General features: G+C 47.2%; 1 protein-coding gene across 1 annotated transcript in view; it reads right to left on the bottom strand.

Moving 5' to 3' along the window:
• LOC120042919 (exocyst complex component 4-like) overlaps positions 1-16,096 on the bottom strand; it is a 56,225-nt gene that overhangs the window by 19,302 nt on the left and 20,827 nt on the right. Inside the window, exons 2-4 of the mRNA XM_038987684.1 lie at positions 12,804-12,945; positions 6,219-6,397; positions 5,390-5,549 (exon numbers count right to left, since the gene is read on the bottom strand). Coding sequence (XP_038843612.1) covers positions 5,390-5,549; positions 6,219-6,397; positions 12,804-12,945 — 481 coding nt within the window. The remainder of the gene's footprint in view (positions 1-5,389; positions 5,550-6,218; positions 6,398-12,803; positions 12,946-16,096) is intronic.

The raw sequence follows: 16,096 nt of genomic DNA, 5'->3' as shown, positions 1-16,096 counted from the left end.
GTCATCAGAGAGAGATGTATCAACCCCTACAGCACCCACACTGTCATCAGAGAGAGATGTATCAACCCCTACAGCACCCACACTGTCATCAGAGAGAGATGTATCAACCCCTACAGCACCCACACTGTCATCAGAGAGAGATGTATCAACCCCTACAGCACCCACACTGTCATCAGAGAGAGATGTATCAACCCCTACAGCACCCACACTGTCATCAGAGAGAGATGTATCAACCCCTACAGCACCCACACTGTCATCAGAGAGAGATGTATCAACCCCTACAGCACCCACACTGTCATCAGAGAGAGATGTATCAACCCCTACAGCACCCACACTGTCATCAGAGAGAGATGTATCAACCCCTACAGCACCCACACTGTCATCAGAGAGAGATGTATCAACCCCTACAGCACCCACACTGTCATCAGAGAGAGATGTATCAACCCCTACAGCACCCACACTGTCATCAGAGAGAGATGTATCAACCCCTACAGCACCCACACTGTCATCAGAGAGAGATGTATCAACCCCTACAGCACCCACACTGTCATCAGAGAGAGATGTATCAACCCCTACAGCACCCACACTGTCATCAGAGAGAGATGTATCAACCCCTACAGCACCCACACTGTCATCAGAGAGAGATGTATCAACCCTACAGCACCCACACTGTCATCAGAGAGAGATGTATCAACCCCTACAGCACCCACACTGTCATCAGAGAGAGATGTATCAACCCCTACAGCACCCACACTGTCATCAGAGAGAGATGTATCAACCCCTACAGCACCCACACTGTCATCAGAGAGAGATGTATCAACCCCTACAGCACCCACACTGTCATCAGAGAGAGAGATGTATCAACCCCTACAGCACCCACACTGTCATCAGAGAGAGAGATGTATCAACCCCTACAGCACCCACACTGTCATCAGAGAGAGAGATGTATCAACCCCTACAGCACCCACACTGTCATCAGAGAGAGATGTATCAACCCCTACAGCACCCACACTGTCATCAGAGAGAGAGATGTATCAACCCCTACAGCACCCACACTGTCATCAGAGAGAGAGATGTATCAACCCCTACAGCACCCACACTGTCATCAGAGAGAGAGATGTATCAACCCCTACAGCACCCACACTGTCATCAGAGAGAGATGTATCAACCCCTACAGCACCCACACTGTCATCAGAGAGAGATGTATCAACCCCTACAGCACCCACACTGTCATCAGAGAGAGAGATGTATCAACCCCTACAGCACCCACACTGTCATCAGAGAGAGAGATGTATCAACCCCTACAGCACCCACACTGTCATCAGAGAGAGATGTATCAACCCCTACAGCACCCACACTGTCATCAGAGAGAGATGTATCAACCCCTACAGCACCCACACTGTCATCAGAGAGAGATGTATCAACCCCTACAGCACCCACACTGTCATCAGAGAGAGATTGTATCAACCCCTACAGCACCCACACTGTCATCAGAGAGAGATGTATCAACCCCTACAGCACCCACACTGTCATCAGAGAGAGATGTATCAACCCCTACAGCACCCACACTGTCATCAGAGAGAGATGTATCAACCCCTACAGCACCCACACTGTCATCAGAGAGAGATGTATCAACCCCTACAGCACCCACACTGTCATCAGAGAGAGATGTATCAACCCCTACAGCACCCACACTGTCATCAGAGAGAGATGTATCAACCCCTACAGCACCCACACTGTCATCAGAGAGAGATGTATCAACCCCTACAGCACCCACACTGTCATCAGAGAGAGATGTATCAACCCCTACAGCACCCACACTGTCATCAGAGAGAGATGTATCAACCCCTACAGCACCCACACTGTCATCAGAGAGAGAGATGTATCAACCCCTACAGCACCCACACTGTCATCAGAGAGAGATGTATCAACCCCTACAGCACCCACACTGTCATCAGAGAGAGATGTATCAACCCCTACAGCACCCACACTGTCATCAGAGAGAGATGTATCAACCCCTACAGCACCCACACTGTCATCAGAGAGAGATGTATCAACCCCTACAGCACCCACACTGTCATCAGAGAGAGATGTATCAACCCCTGCAGCACCCACACTGTCATCAGAGAGAGAGATGTATCAACCCCTACAGCACCCACACTGTCATCAGAGAGAGATGTATCAACCCCTACAGCACCCACACTGTCATCAGAGAGAGAGATGTATCAACCCCTACAGCACCCACACTGTCATCAGAGAGAGATGTATCAACCCCTACAGCACCCACACTGTCATCAGAGAGAGAGATGTATCAACCCCTACAGCACCCACACTGTCATCAGAGAGAGAGATGTATCAACCCCTACAGCACCCACACTGTCATCAGAGAGAGAGATGTATCAACCCCTACAGCACCCACACTGTCATCAGAGGGAGATGTATCAACCCATACAGCACCCACACTGTCATCAGCGAGAGATGTATCAACCCCTACAGCACCCACACTGTCATCAGAGAGAGAGATGTAATGAGAGTGAGAGAGGGAGAGAGAGAGAGACAGAGAGAGAGAGATATAATGAGAGGGAGAGAGGGAGAGAGAGTCGGAGAGAGTGAGGCAGAGAGAGCGAGAGAGAAAAAATTAATGAGAGAAAAAGATAGAGAGAATGAATGAGAAAGAAACAGAGAGAGAGAGAGAGACAGAGAGAGCGAGAGAGAGAGCGAGAGAGAGGGGCCATCAATGCTATTCCCCCATAATGTGGAGGTGAAAGGGAGTAGAAATAACAGACTAACCAAGGCTCCGCCGGTCCCCTCTATATCACTATCCTGCCATCAGACAACAGCACCGCTATGGAGCTAGGCAAGACCCTAACGAGACAAACTCCGTCAAGCCAGCACAGTTATCACCGGGGTCTTCTACGTTCCCAAAACTCTGTCTTGGGGCCTCCCATGGGTGCACCTTGTACTTTTTGCCATAGCACTACACAGCTGACTCAAATAATCAAAGCTTGATGATGAGTTGGTTATTTGATTCAGCTGTGTAGCAACAACCAAACATGCACCGAGGTGGGGCCCCAGGACCGAGTTTGGGAAAGGCTGTTGTGCACACATTCACAGACAAGAAGGCATCCGACTAACATACATTGTATCGAAGGACATCGCATGGAGATTGGCAAAGCTGGTGAAAATCTAACGTCATCAGATTGGGTTTTGGGGGGGATTGAGGTAGCCTAGACTTTGATTAGGTGTCTTAAGCCTTTTGGTTTACAGTCCAACGAGTCCATAAAATCACCTTGTATTGTTTTATGTTTGGTCAAAATATATTGATATATTGAAGTCTCCAGAAAAATGCCTGAAAGGACATGTCAACGTCCCTTATAAGAGCACTGATAAGCATCGCAGGGGTGAAGTGGTAAATAAAAAGCTGGGTTAACAGTGTTCAATATATAAGCTGACAACGCTAATTTACCGTATTGGTACATAAACGCTATACACCACATCAAAAAGGTGTGTAAACGGTGTTGATCATACACTATATTCCTGTTAATATGTCAAAATACCAGTCATATGTCAGTAGTGTTGGAGGACTCTGGTGGACATCTGGTGAGTGGTTTATTGGCCTAAAGTGCATTCAGAAAGTATTCAGACCCCTTGACTTTTCCCACATTTTATTACGTTACAGCCTTATTCTAAAATTGATTAAATTACTTTTTCCCCTCATCAATCTACACACAATACCCCATAATGACAAAGCGAAAACGGTTTTAAGAAATTTTGTCAAATAAATAAAAGAAAACGTATTTACATAAGTATTCAGACCCTTTGTTATGAGACTCAAAATTGAGCTCACGTGCTTCCTGTTTCCATTGATCATCCTTGAGATGGTTCTACAACTTGATTGGAGTCCACCTGTGGTAAATACAATTGATTGGACATGATTTGCAAAAGCACACACCTGTCTATATAAGGTCCCACAGTTGACAGTGCATGTCAGAGCAAAAACCAAGCCATGAGGTCAAAGGAATTGTCCGTAGAGCTCCGAGACAGGATTGTTTCGAGGCACAGATCTGGGGAAGGGTACCAAAATATTTCTGCAGCGTTGAAGGTCCCCAAGAACACAGTGGCCTCCATCATTCTTAAATGGAAGAAGTTTGAAACTACCGAAACTCTTCCAAGAGCTGGCCGCCCGGCCAAACTGATCAATAAGGGGCGAAAGCCCTTGACCAAGAACCCGATGGTCACTCTGACAGAGCTCTAGAGTTCCTCTGTGGAGATGGCAGAACCTTCCAGAAGGACAACCATCTCTGCAGCACTCCACCAATCAGACCTTTATGTTAGAGTGGCTAGATGGAAGCCACTCCTCAGTAAAAGGCACATGACACCCTGCTTGGAGTTCGCCAAAAGGCACCTAAAGACTCTCAGACCATGAAAAACAAGATTCTCTGGTCTGATGAAACCAAGATTGAACTCTTTGGCCTGAATGCCAAGTGTCACGTCTGGAGGAAACATGGCACCATTCCTACAGTGAAGCATGGTGATGGCAGCGTCATGCTGTGGGGAAGTTCTTCAGCGGCAGGGACTGGGAGACTAGTCAGGATCGAGGCAAAGATGAACAAAGAAAATTACAAGAGATCCTTGATGAAAAGCTGACAGAGCTTGAGAGGATCTGCAGAGAAGAATGGGAGAAACTCTCCAAATACAGGTGTGCCAAGCTTGTAGCGTCATACTCAAGAATAATTGCTGCCGAAGATGCTTCAACAAAGTACTGAGTAAAGGGTCTGAATACTTATGTAAATTAGATTTGTTATTTTTTATAAACTGGCAAAAATGACCAAAAACCTGTTTTTGGTTTGTCATTATGGGATACAGTATTGTGAGTAGATAAAAAATGTTTTTATCGATTTGAGAATAAGTTTGCAACGTAAAATAATGTTGAAAAAGTCAAGGGGTCTGAATACTTTCTGAATGCACTGTACCCTCTCCCATCTGGTCCTCTCACTCACTCATGGGGTGTAGATTGGTGCAGTTCTATATGCTGGTTGAACATGCAGAACAGAGGGAGAGAAAGGGAGCGAGAAAGAAGGACTGCAGAAGAGAGGTACAGCGAGAGAGAGGGACAGAGGGCAGGAAGACAATGATTACACATTGATCTGTCCAAATAAAGCTGTGTCCTTCTGAGACACAGCCTCCCACAGACTAACTTAGATTATCTCTCTCCCTCTCTAGCCCACTCTCTCTCGCCCGCCCTCTCTCTCTCTACTTTGATTTGCCCTCCTCTTCTCTCATTCTCTTTCCTATTTCTATCCCTTTGTCTCCCCTCTCTATCCTTCCGTCATGTTCATCCATCTCTTACCCTGTCTTTCTTTGTCCCCCTCCTGTGTGTATGTCTCACCTAGCGAAGTCCAGGTCGGCCTCTCTAGACATGGTGATGTTGGTGAGGTTCTGCTGCAGGACAAAGATGTTCCTACACATCTTCTTGATGCCAGACTCACTGATCCTCTTAAAGTACTGGGCTCCATTGATCAGAATACAGGAGATCAGGTGGCCAAGACCTACAGACAGACAGACAGAGAGAGAGAGAGAGAGAGAGACAGACAGAGAGAGAGAGAGAGAGAGACAGAGAGAGAGTAGAGAAGATAGAGGGAGAGATAGAGAGAGAGAGAGAAAGAGACAGAGAGAAGAGAGAGAGAGAGAAAGAGACAGAGAGAAGAGAGAGGAGAGAAGAAAGGAGAGAATAGAAGAGAGAGAGGGAGATAGAGAGAGTGCGAGAAGGGGAGAGAGAGAGAGACAGAGCACAAAAGAGAGGGAAAGAGAGAGAGAGAGAGAGAGAGAGGAGAGAAGAGAGAGAGAGAGGAGAGAAGAGAGACGAGAGGAGAGAATAGAGAGAGAGAGGAGAGAAGAGAGAGGAGAGAAGAGAGGAGAGAATAGAGAGAGAGAGGGAGAGGAGAGACGAGAGGAGAGAAGAGAGAGCGCAAGAGAACGTGAAGAGAGAGAAAACACATACCAGTCACATACTGCAGAATACATCCCAGTAGTCAACACTTTTATTGATCACCGCAGTGGACATTTGTACCCCAAAAAGACACAGGGACAATACAGACACACATTGACCTGAGCACAGTCAGGTGAAACAAGTACATTAAATATTCCTAAAAAGAAAGGTGACCAATACATTCTCAACACATGCCATTATCATGGACGACCCCCAACAACAGGATTACCTTCAAAGATGTACTGGAACTTGTGCTGCTGCAGCGCAGCACCCATCACCTCCTCGATGGCACTGATGTCCTTGTTGAGTTTGACCACCAAGGGGTCGTAGTCCATGCTCTCCACGTTGGCCACGATGGCATAGTTCCCCTGCTTGGCCAGGGGGATCAGGTAGTGGAAACAATGCACTCTGAGAGGAGAGACAGATGAGGAGAGCAGAGGATAGATAGATGAGGGGAAGAGAGAGGAGAAATAGATGAGGAGAGAGGATTGATAGATGAGGGGAGGAGAGAGGAGAGAGATGAGGTGAGAGGATAGACAGCGGAGGAGAGGAGTGAGGAGAGACAGATGAGGAGAGGAGTGAGGAGAGACAGATGAGGAGAGGAGTGAGGAGAGACAGAGGGGAGGAGATAGGAGAGATAGAGGGGAGGAGAGGATATACAGATGAGGAGAGAGGATAGACAGATGAGGAGAGGAGTGAGGAGAGACAGATGAGGAGAGGAGTGAGGAGAGACAGATGAGGAGAGGAGTGAGGAGAGACAGAGGGGAGGAGAGAGGATAAACAGATGAGGAGAGGAGACAGATGAGGAGAGAGGATAGACAGATGAGGAGAGAGGATAGACAGATGAGGAGAGAGGATAGACGGATGAGGTGAGAGGATAGACGGATGAGGAGAGAGGATAGACGGATGAGGTGAGAGGAGAGACGGATGAAGAGAGGAGAGACAGACAATATTGTTGATGTGTGTTTAGTCCAACCAAATCCTACCGGTAGATGAAGTCATGATGGTGATGGAATCAGCTTAGTGTTACTTATCGCAGGCATTTAGCTGATATCGTTCATTATGAGAAGTAGCCTATACTAGACAAATGAGAAGTTTGAAATGAAATAACTTTGCTAATATGGGTGATTGTTAATGGGACAATTGATGTCCCATTAACTAGTATATAAAGGAGAATGAAAAAGCGGTGGTGGAAATGTATCGCTCAGCTCTACTGGGATGTTTCACAAAATTCATCCACCATGTAACTATCAGGACAGATTGTGATATGTAGATCTCAGTCTACTGTAACTTAATCAAATGTCTCCCCTCCGCCTCTGTCTTTAAAAACATTTGACCAAGCGTGACAATCTAATCCAAGAGCCACCGTGCGGGTGCTTAGTTTCCCTAAACACCTGACTGATACATGATCTCTGGCTGCTCACACCTTCATCAGAAGACCCAAAAACCATCTTCGGCCCCGGTGGCTATTAAAAACATGAGTGGAGACATAAAAACCAACACCCTCGCGCTCTCTCTCTTCTCCCTCCCTCCCTCCCTCCCTCCCTCTCTCTCTCTCCCTCTCCCTCTCCCTCTCTCTCTCTCTCTCTCTCTCTCTCTCTTTCCCTTCCTCCCTCCCTCCCCCCTCACACTCCATCTCCTTCTCTCCCTCCCTCTATCTGCATCTCTCTCTTTCTTCCTCTTCCTGATGGCATCATTTGCCACCCTTACTGTCGGGGGAAATGTGGTTGATGGGTAAAAGTCAATAAGGCGTGGAGTAGTAGGGAGCAGTATAGAGCTCAGGGAGGGTTTCTCGCCCCCTCTCTTTTTTCGGGGCGATCATAAACATTACTGCAGAAGCGAAACAATATCTCAGAGCCATGATGAGGGATGGAGGGATAAAGAGAGGAAGGAGATGATGGAGGGATAAAGAGAGGAAGGAGGGGATGGAGGGATAAAGAGAGGAAGGAGGTGATGGAGGGATGAAGAGAGGAAGGAGGGGATGGAGGGATAAAGAGAGGAAGGAGGTGATGAGGGATAAAGAGAGGAAGGAGGTGATGGAGGGATACAGAGAGGAAGGAGGTGATGGAGGGATAAAGAGAGGAAGGAGGTGATGGAGGGATAAAGAGAGGAAGGAGGTGATGGAGGGATGAAGAGAGGAAGGAGGGGATGGAGGGATAAAGAGAGGAAGGAGGTGATGGAGGGATGAAGAGAGGAAGGTGGTGATGGAGGGATAAAGAGAGGAAGGAGGTGATGGAGGGATGAAGAGAGGAAGGAGGTGATGGAGGGATAAAGAGAGGAAGGAGGGGATGGAGGGATAAAGAGAGGAAGGAGGTGATGGAGGGATGAAGAGAGGAAGGAGATGATGGAGGGATGAAGGAGGTGATGGAGGGATAAAGAGAGGAAGGAGGTGATGGAGGGATGAAGAGAGGAAGGAGGTGATGGAGGGATGAAGAGAGGAAGGAGGGGATGGAGGGATAAAGAGAGGAAGGAGGTGATGGAGGGATGAAGAGAGGAAGGAGGTGATGGAGGGATAAAGAGAGGAAGGAGGTGATGGAGGGATGAAGAGAGGAAGGAGGGGATGGAGGGATAAAGAGAGGAAGGAGGTGATGGAGGGATGAAGAGAGGAAGGAGATGATGGAGGGATGAAGGAGGTGATGGAGGGATAAAGAGAGGAAGGAGGTGATGGAGGGATGAAGAGAGGAAGGAGGTGATGGAGGGATAAAGAGAGGAAGGAGGAGATGGAGGGATAAAGAGAGGAAGGAGGTGATGGAGGGATAAAGAGAGGAAGGAGGAGATGGAGGGATAAAGAGAGGAAGGAGGTGATGGAGGGATAAAGAGAGGAAGGAGGTGATGGAGGGATAAAGAGAGGAAGGAGGTGATGGAGGGATGAAGAGAGGAAGGAGATGATGGAGGGATAAAGAGAGGAAGGAGGGGATGGAGGGATAAAGAGAGGAAGGAGGTGATGGAGGGATAAAGAGAGGAAGGAGGTGATGGAGGGATGAAGAGAGGAAGGAGGTGATGGAGGGATGAAGAGAGGAAGGAGGGGATGGAGGGATAAAGAGAGGAAGGAGGTGATGGAGGGATGAAGAGAGGAAGGTGGTGATGGAGGGATAAAGAGAGGAAGGAGGTGATGGAGGGATGAAGAGAGGAAGGAGGTGATGGAGGGATACAGAGAGGAAGGAGGGGATGGAGGGATAAAGAGAGGAAGGAGGTGATGGAGGGATGAAGAGAGGAAGGAGGGGATGGAGGGATAAAGAGAGGATGGAGGGATGAAGAGAGGAAGGAGATGATGGAGGGATGAAGGAGGTGATGGAGGGATAAAGAGAGGAAGGAGGTGATGGAGGGATGAAGAGAGGAAGGAGGTGATGGAGGGATAAAGAGAGGAAGGAGGAGATGGAGGGATAAAGAGAGGAAGGAGGTGATGGAGGGATAAAGAGAGGAAGGAGGAGATGGAGGGATAAAGAGAGGAAGGAGGTGATGGAGGGATACAGAGAGGAAGGAGGGGATGGAGGGATAAAGAGAGGAAGGAGGTGATGGAGGGATGAAGAGAGGAAGGAGGGGATGGAGGGATAAAGAGAGGAAGGAGGTGATGGAGGGATGAAGAGAGGAAGGAGATGATGGAGGGATGAAGGAGGTGATGGAGGGATAAAGAGAGGAAGGAGGTGATGGAGGGATGAAGAGAGGAAGGAGGTGATGGAGGGATAAAGAGAGGAAGGAGGTGATGGAGGGATAAAGAGAGGAAGGAGGAGATGGAGGGATAAAGAGAGGAAGGAGGTGATGGAGGGATAAAGAGAGGAAGGAGGTGATGGAGGGATAAAGAGAGGAAGGAGGTGATGGAGGGATGAAGAGAGGAAGGAGATGATGGAGGGATAAAGAGAGGAAGGAGGGGATGGAGGGATAAAGAGAGGAAGGAGGTGATGGAGGGATAAAGAGAGGAAGGTGGTGATGGAGGGATAAAGAGAGGAAGGAGGTGATGGAGGGATAAAGAGAGGCAGGAGGTGATGGAGGGATAAAGAGAGGAAGGTGATGGAGGGATGAAGAGAAGGAGGACATGGGGGCTGTTAGGGGCTGTTGACGGAGAGAGAGTTGGTTGTTTTCTGGGTTTGGTTGGTAAATCACTTGTTCTAGACGTTAATGGGTGAACTGACTGGATCTGGAGGGACACATTGGTCTGAATGTGTTATTAGATTGTCTTGCACTTGTTTAACCCCCTAGAGTTGACTGACACGCCGGTGCACCAATCTGAGTAATATCAGTTTTATTTTTTATTCCATCACAGTCCGTCAGTTTTAGCTAGAAATATCTGTTTATTGTATTGGATGAGTCTCAATCCACCGCCAATGTGGCACTTCCTCATCTGCGGTGAAAGGTGGCAGAGCTAGAGCGGTGTTTGTCAGACCATTTAGACAGCCCAAACACGATGGTGGTCGCCACAAGTGTCAGGGGACTCGTCTGAAGTCGGTACCGTCGATTTGCCAACTTCTGTTTGTAGCGTCTGAACCTTTTGGGCTACAAACGAACTAGTCTGAAGGAAACCGATGATGTGCCTACACCAAAAATGGGGTTAAATATGTATTTAAAAAATAATATATACAGTGGGGCAAAAAAGTATTTAGTCAGCCACCAATTGTGCAAGTTCTCCCACTTAAAAAGATGAAAGAGGCCTGTAATTTTCATCATACTATGACAGACAAAATGAGAAAAAGAAATCCAGAAAATCACATTGTAGGATTTTTAATGAATTTGTTTGCAAATTATGGTGGAAAATAAGTATTTGCTCAATAACAAAAGTTTATCTCAATACTTTGTTATATACCCTTTGTTGGCAATGACAGAGGTCAAACGTTTTCTGTAAGTCTTCACAAGGTTTTCACACACTGTTGCTGGTATTTTGGCCCATTCCTCCATGCAGATCTCCTCTAGAGCAGTGATGTTTTGGGGCTGTTGCTGGGCAACACGGACTTTCAACTCCCTCCAAAGATTTTCTATGGGGTTGAGATCTGAACCTTCGTAACCTTGAAATGGTTCTTACGAAGCCACTCCTTCATTGCCCGGGCGGTGTGTTTGGGATCATTGTCATGCTGAAAGACCCAGCCACGTTTCATTCATCTTCAATGCCCTTGCTGATGGAAGGAGGTTTACACTCAAAATCTCACGATACATGGCCCCATTCATTCTTTCCTTTACACGGATCAGTCGTCCTGGTCCCTTTGCAGAAAAACAGCCCCAAAGCATGATGTTTCCACCCCCATGCTTCACAGTAGGTATGGTGTTCTTTGGATGCAACTCAGCATTCTTTGTCCTCCAAACACGACGAGTTGAGTTTTTACCAAAAAGTTATATTTTGGTTTCATCTGACCATATGACATTCTCCCAATCTTCTTCTGGATCATCCAAATGCTCTCTAGCAAACTTCAGACGGGCCTGGACATGTACTGGCTTAAGCAGGGGGACACGTCTGGCACTGCAGGATTTGAGTCCCTGGCGGCGTAGTGTGTTACTGATGGTAGGCTTTGTTACTTTGGTCCCAGCTCTCTGCAGGTTATTCACTAGGTCCCCCCGTGTGGTTCTGGGATTTTTGCTCACCGTTCTTGTGATCATTTTGACCCCACGGGGTGAGATCTTGCGTAGAGCCCCAGATCGAGGGAGATTATCAGTGGTCTTGTATGTCTTCCATTTCCTAATAATTGCTCCCACATTTGATTTCTTCAAACCAAGCTGCTTACCTATTGCAGATTCAGTCTTCCCAGCCTGGTGCAGGTCTACAATTTTGTTTCTGGTGTCCTTTGACAGCTCTTTGGTCTTGGCCATAGTGGAGTTTGGAGTGTGACTGTTTGAGGTTGTGGACAGGTGTCTTTTATACTGATAACAAGTTCAAACAGGTGCCATTAATACAGGTAACGAGTGGAGGACAGAGGAGCCTCTTAAAGAAGAAGTTACAGGTCTGTGAGAGCCAGAAATCTTGCTTGTTTGTAGGTGACCAAATACTTATTTTCCACCATAATTTGCAAATAAATTCATAAAAAATCCTACAATGTGATTTTCTGGATTTTTTTCTCTCATTTTGTCTGTCATAGTTGAAGTGTACCTATGATGAAAATTACAGGCCTCTCTCATCTTTTTAAGTGGGAGAACTTGCACAATTGGTGGCTGACTAAATACTTTTTTGCCCCACTGTATTTCCTGAGCTTCCTTATATCTCCTAGATATATGACAGACACTTCAAAACCTTATTCCTTATGATTTATTTTTTTGACTGTTTTATGAATGTGTTATTCAATGTGGGGTATGGTACTAAAGGCCAAATTCAATATTTTATCAAATAATAATAATAATATACATATATACACCTAAAGGGGTTCTAAAATAAAAATACGACAGTCCTGCCACTTGGTGCGCTATACAGTTGAAGGACGGGGCTGAACAAATGTAACCACTTTCAAATTCATAGGTGGAACTATTCAAGGTTTGACAGTCAACATGGTAGTCTGACAGAACAACAGCCTGTTAACTCAGTCTGCCCCCACTCAGGACCAGGACTGAAGAACACTGTGGAACCATTGAGGAAGATTTTATAAATCACGGTTGTGTTCGCTAGGGACCAAATGGAAGAAAACGGAGTGAAGCTGGTGGTAGTATGATCTGTACTTGACCAATAGGAAAAGGTCATTGTGAACATGACCAATAGGAAAAGGTCATTGTGAACATGAACAATAGGAAAAGGTCATTGTGAACATGAACAATAGGATAAGGTCATTGTTAACATGACCAATAGGAAAAGGTCATTGTGAACCCAGGCTGTTTATCCTGGAGAGTCCATGTCCGTACGTACCTGACCTCCAGGTGGAGGACCAGCAGACAGCGGTCAGCGATGTCCTGGAAGGCCCTGGACAGGTCAGTCAGAGTCTGGAGGATCTGGTCCCTGCTGCGGACGCTCTCATTGGTCACCTGGGGGTCCGAGCCTGGAGACCCACCTGAACACACACACACACACACACACACACACACACACACACACACACACACACACACACACACACACACACACACACACACACACACACACACACACTTTAGTTACATTACAGCTAAAGATTAAAAATACTACAGCAGTGTTTCCCACAACTCTTCTCGAGTACCCAGGACCATTCCACATCTCTTCTAAGGTACCCAGGACCATTCCACACCTCTTCTAAAGAACCCAGGACCATTCCACACCTCTTCTCGAGTACCCAGGACCATTCCACATCTCTTCTAAGGTACCCAGGACCATTCCACACCTCTTCTCGAGTACCCAGGACCATTCCACATCTCTTCTAAGGTACCCAGGACCATTCCACACCTCTTCTCGAGTACCCAGGACCATTCCACACCTCTTCTAAAGAACCCAGGACCATTCCACATCTCTTCTAAGGTACCCAGGACCATTCCACACCTCTTCTAAAGAACCCAGGACCATTCCACACCTCTTCCCGAGTACCCAGGACCATTCCACACCTCTTCCCGAGTACCCAGGACCATTCCACACCTCTTCTCAAGTACCCAGGACCATTCCACACAATATATGTTATTGTGAGTGCAGTGAAATGATTGTGCTTCTAGTTCTGACAGCGCAGCAATATCTAACATGTAATCTAACAAATTCACAACAACTACCTAATACACACACATCTAAGTAAAGGAATGGAATAAGAATATATACATATAAATATATGGAAGAACTATGACGAAGGAGAACTAAGAGAACCAGGAGGACTAGGACGAAGGAGAACTAAAGAGAACCAGGAAGAACTAGGATGAAGCAGACCCAAAGAGAACCAGGGAGAACTAGGACGAAGGAGACCCAAAGAGAACCAGGGAGAACTAGGACGAAGGAGACCCAAAGAGAACCAGGAAGAACTAGGACGAACGAGAACTAAAGAGAACCAGGGAGAACTAGGACGAAAGAGAACTAAAGAGAACCAGGACGAAGGAGAACTAAAGAGAACCAGGAAGAACTAGGACGAAGCAGACCCAAAGAGAACCAGGGAGAACTAGGACGAAAGAGAACTAAAGAGAACCAGGGAGAACTAGGACGAAAGAGAACTAAAGAGAACCAGGAAGAACTAGGACGAAGCAGACCCAAAGAGAACCAGGGAGAACTAGGACGAAAGAGAACTAAAGAGAACCAGGGAGAACTAGGACGAACGAGAACTAAAGAGAACCAGGGAGAACTAGGACGAAAGAGAACTAAAGAGAACCAGGACGAAGGAGAACTAAAGAGAACCAGGAAGAACTAGGACGAAGCAGACCCAAAGAGAACCAGGGAGAACTAGGACGAAAGAGAACTAAAGAGAACCAGGGAGAACTAGGACGAAAGAGAACTAAAGAGAACCAGGAAGAACTAGGACGAAGCAGACCCAAAGAGAACCAGGGAGAACTAGGACGAAAGAGAACTAAAGAGAACCAGGGAGAACTAGGACGAAAGAGAACTAAAGAGAACCAGGAAGAACTAGGACGAAAGAAAACTAAAGAGAACCAGGGAGAACGAGGACGAAGGAGACCCAAAGAGAACTAGGACGAAAGAGAACTAAAGAGAACCAGGAAGAACTAGGACGAAAGAAAACTATAGAGAACCAGGGAGAACTAGGACGAAAGAAAACTAAAGAGAACCAGGAAGAACTAGGACGAAAGAAAACTAAAGAGAACCAGGGAGAACGAGGACGAAGGAGACCCAAAGAGAACCAGGGAGAACGAGGACGAAGGAGACCCAAAGAGAACCAGGGAGAACGAGGACGAAGGAGACCCAACGAGAACCAGGGAGAACTAGGACGAAGGAGAACTAAAGAGAACCAGGGAGAACTAGGATGAAGGAGACCCAAAGAGAACCAGACACAATGAGTTGATGGAATCCAGAACTAACACACTTAATTCAACTAATGAAGGGATTGATGAGACGTTGATCAGGTGAGATTGGACTGGAATACATCAAATAGGAGGAATAGCAGGGAGAACTCAAGGAGACGTATGGGACACTGTGCTACACATCTGAAGACCTTCTACAGTCCTTCAGAAAGTCCCTTCAGTCCTTCAATCCATGTGCTGAGACACCAAGTCTGTGTCCGCATTGTGATCCATACAAAGGAGGTGTGTGTGTGTGTGTGTGTGTGTGTGTGTGTGTGTGTGTGTGTGTGTGTGTGTGTGTGTGTGTGAAGAGCATTCAGACCACCAGGTGTAAATCAATGGCTATGAATTAGAGGGGAGTGGAAGGAGAGAGAAATTGGCCCTGTCACTCATATGTGAGTCTATTTGGGCAATGAGGCGGTGGGGAGTGTGGTGTGTGTTTGGAGAGAGACTGCTGAGCGGAAGAGGGGTGGTGAGGGCTAGCGATCGATTGGCTGCAGTCAGGGCCAGCTCCCCAGTTACTCCCTCAGCCCTTGTGAAGGTCGTACGGACGAGCGCACGTACGCAGGCAGGACGGCAAGCACACTCAAAGACCCAAACACACACTGACAGAGTGAGGAAGGAAGTAGTTGAAACTGCTGTTGAGTAACGCAGGCCAATATCTACTGTTGACAGAGGTCCTTTATCAACGCTGCTTAGTGGAGATATTTCCTACAGATTCAAGACACTACAAGTTTTAAACACTCTGATTTGATTCTTAAACTAGAAACAGGGTCTAAATACTCTTCAATAAATCATATAAATACTCAAAGCTCTGTATCTACGTTATTCACATTCTGACAGTCACATGTTGACTTATTTGGGAGTCACATGACATGAGATGTCCCCAGTATCCTGCCTCATCTCATGTCCCCAGTATCCTGCCTCGTCTGCATGTCCCCGGTACCCTGCCTCGTCTCATGTTCACAGTACCCTGCCTCGTCTGCATGTCCCCGGTACCCTGCCTCGTCTCATGTTCCCAGTACCCTGCCTTGTCTCATGTTCCCGGTACCCTGCCTCGTCTGCATGTCCCCGGTACCCTGCCTCGTCTCATGTTCCCAGTACCCTGCCTTGTCTCATGTCCCCGGTACCCTGCCTCGTCTCATGTTCACAGTACCCTGCCTCGTCTGCATGTCCCCGGTACCCTGCCTCGTCTCATGTTCCCGGTACCCTGCCTCGTCTGCATGTCCCCGGTACCCTGCC

The sequence above is a fragment of the Salvelinus namaycush genome, unplaced genomic scaffold (assembly GCF_016432855.1).
Source record: "Salvelinus namaycush isolate Seneca unplaced genomic scaffold, SaNama_1.0 Scaffold804, whole genome shotgun sequence".
Classification (NCBI taxonomy): Eukaryota; Metazoa; Chordata; class Actinopteri; order Salmoniformes; family Salmonidae; genus Salvelinus; species Salvelinus namaycush.
Note: the sequence above shows the minus strand (reverse complement) of the source record. Positions and strands in the feature narration are given on the sequence as shown.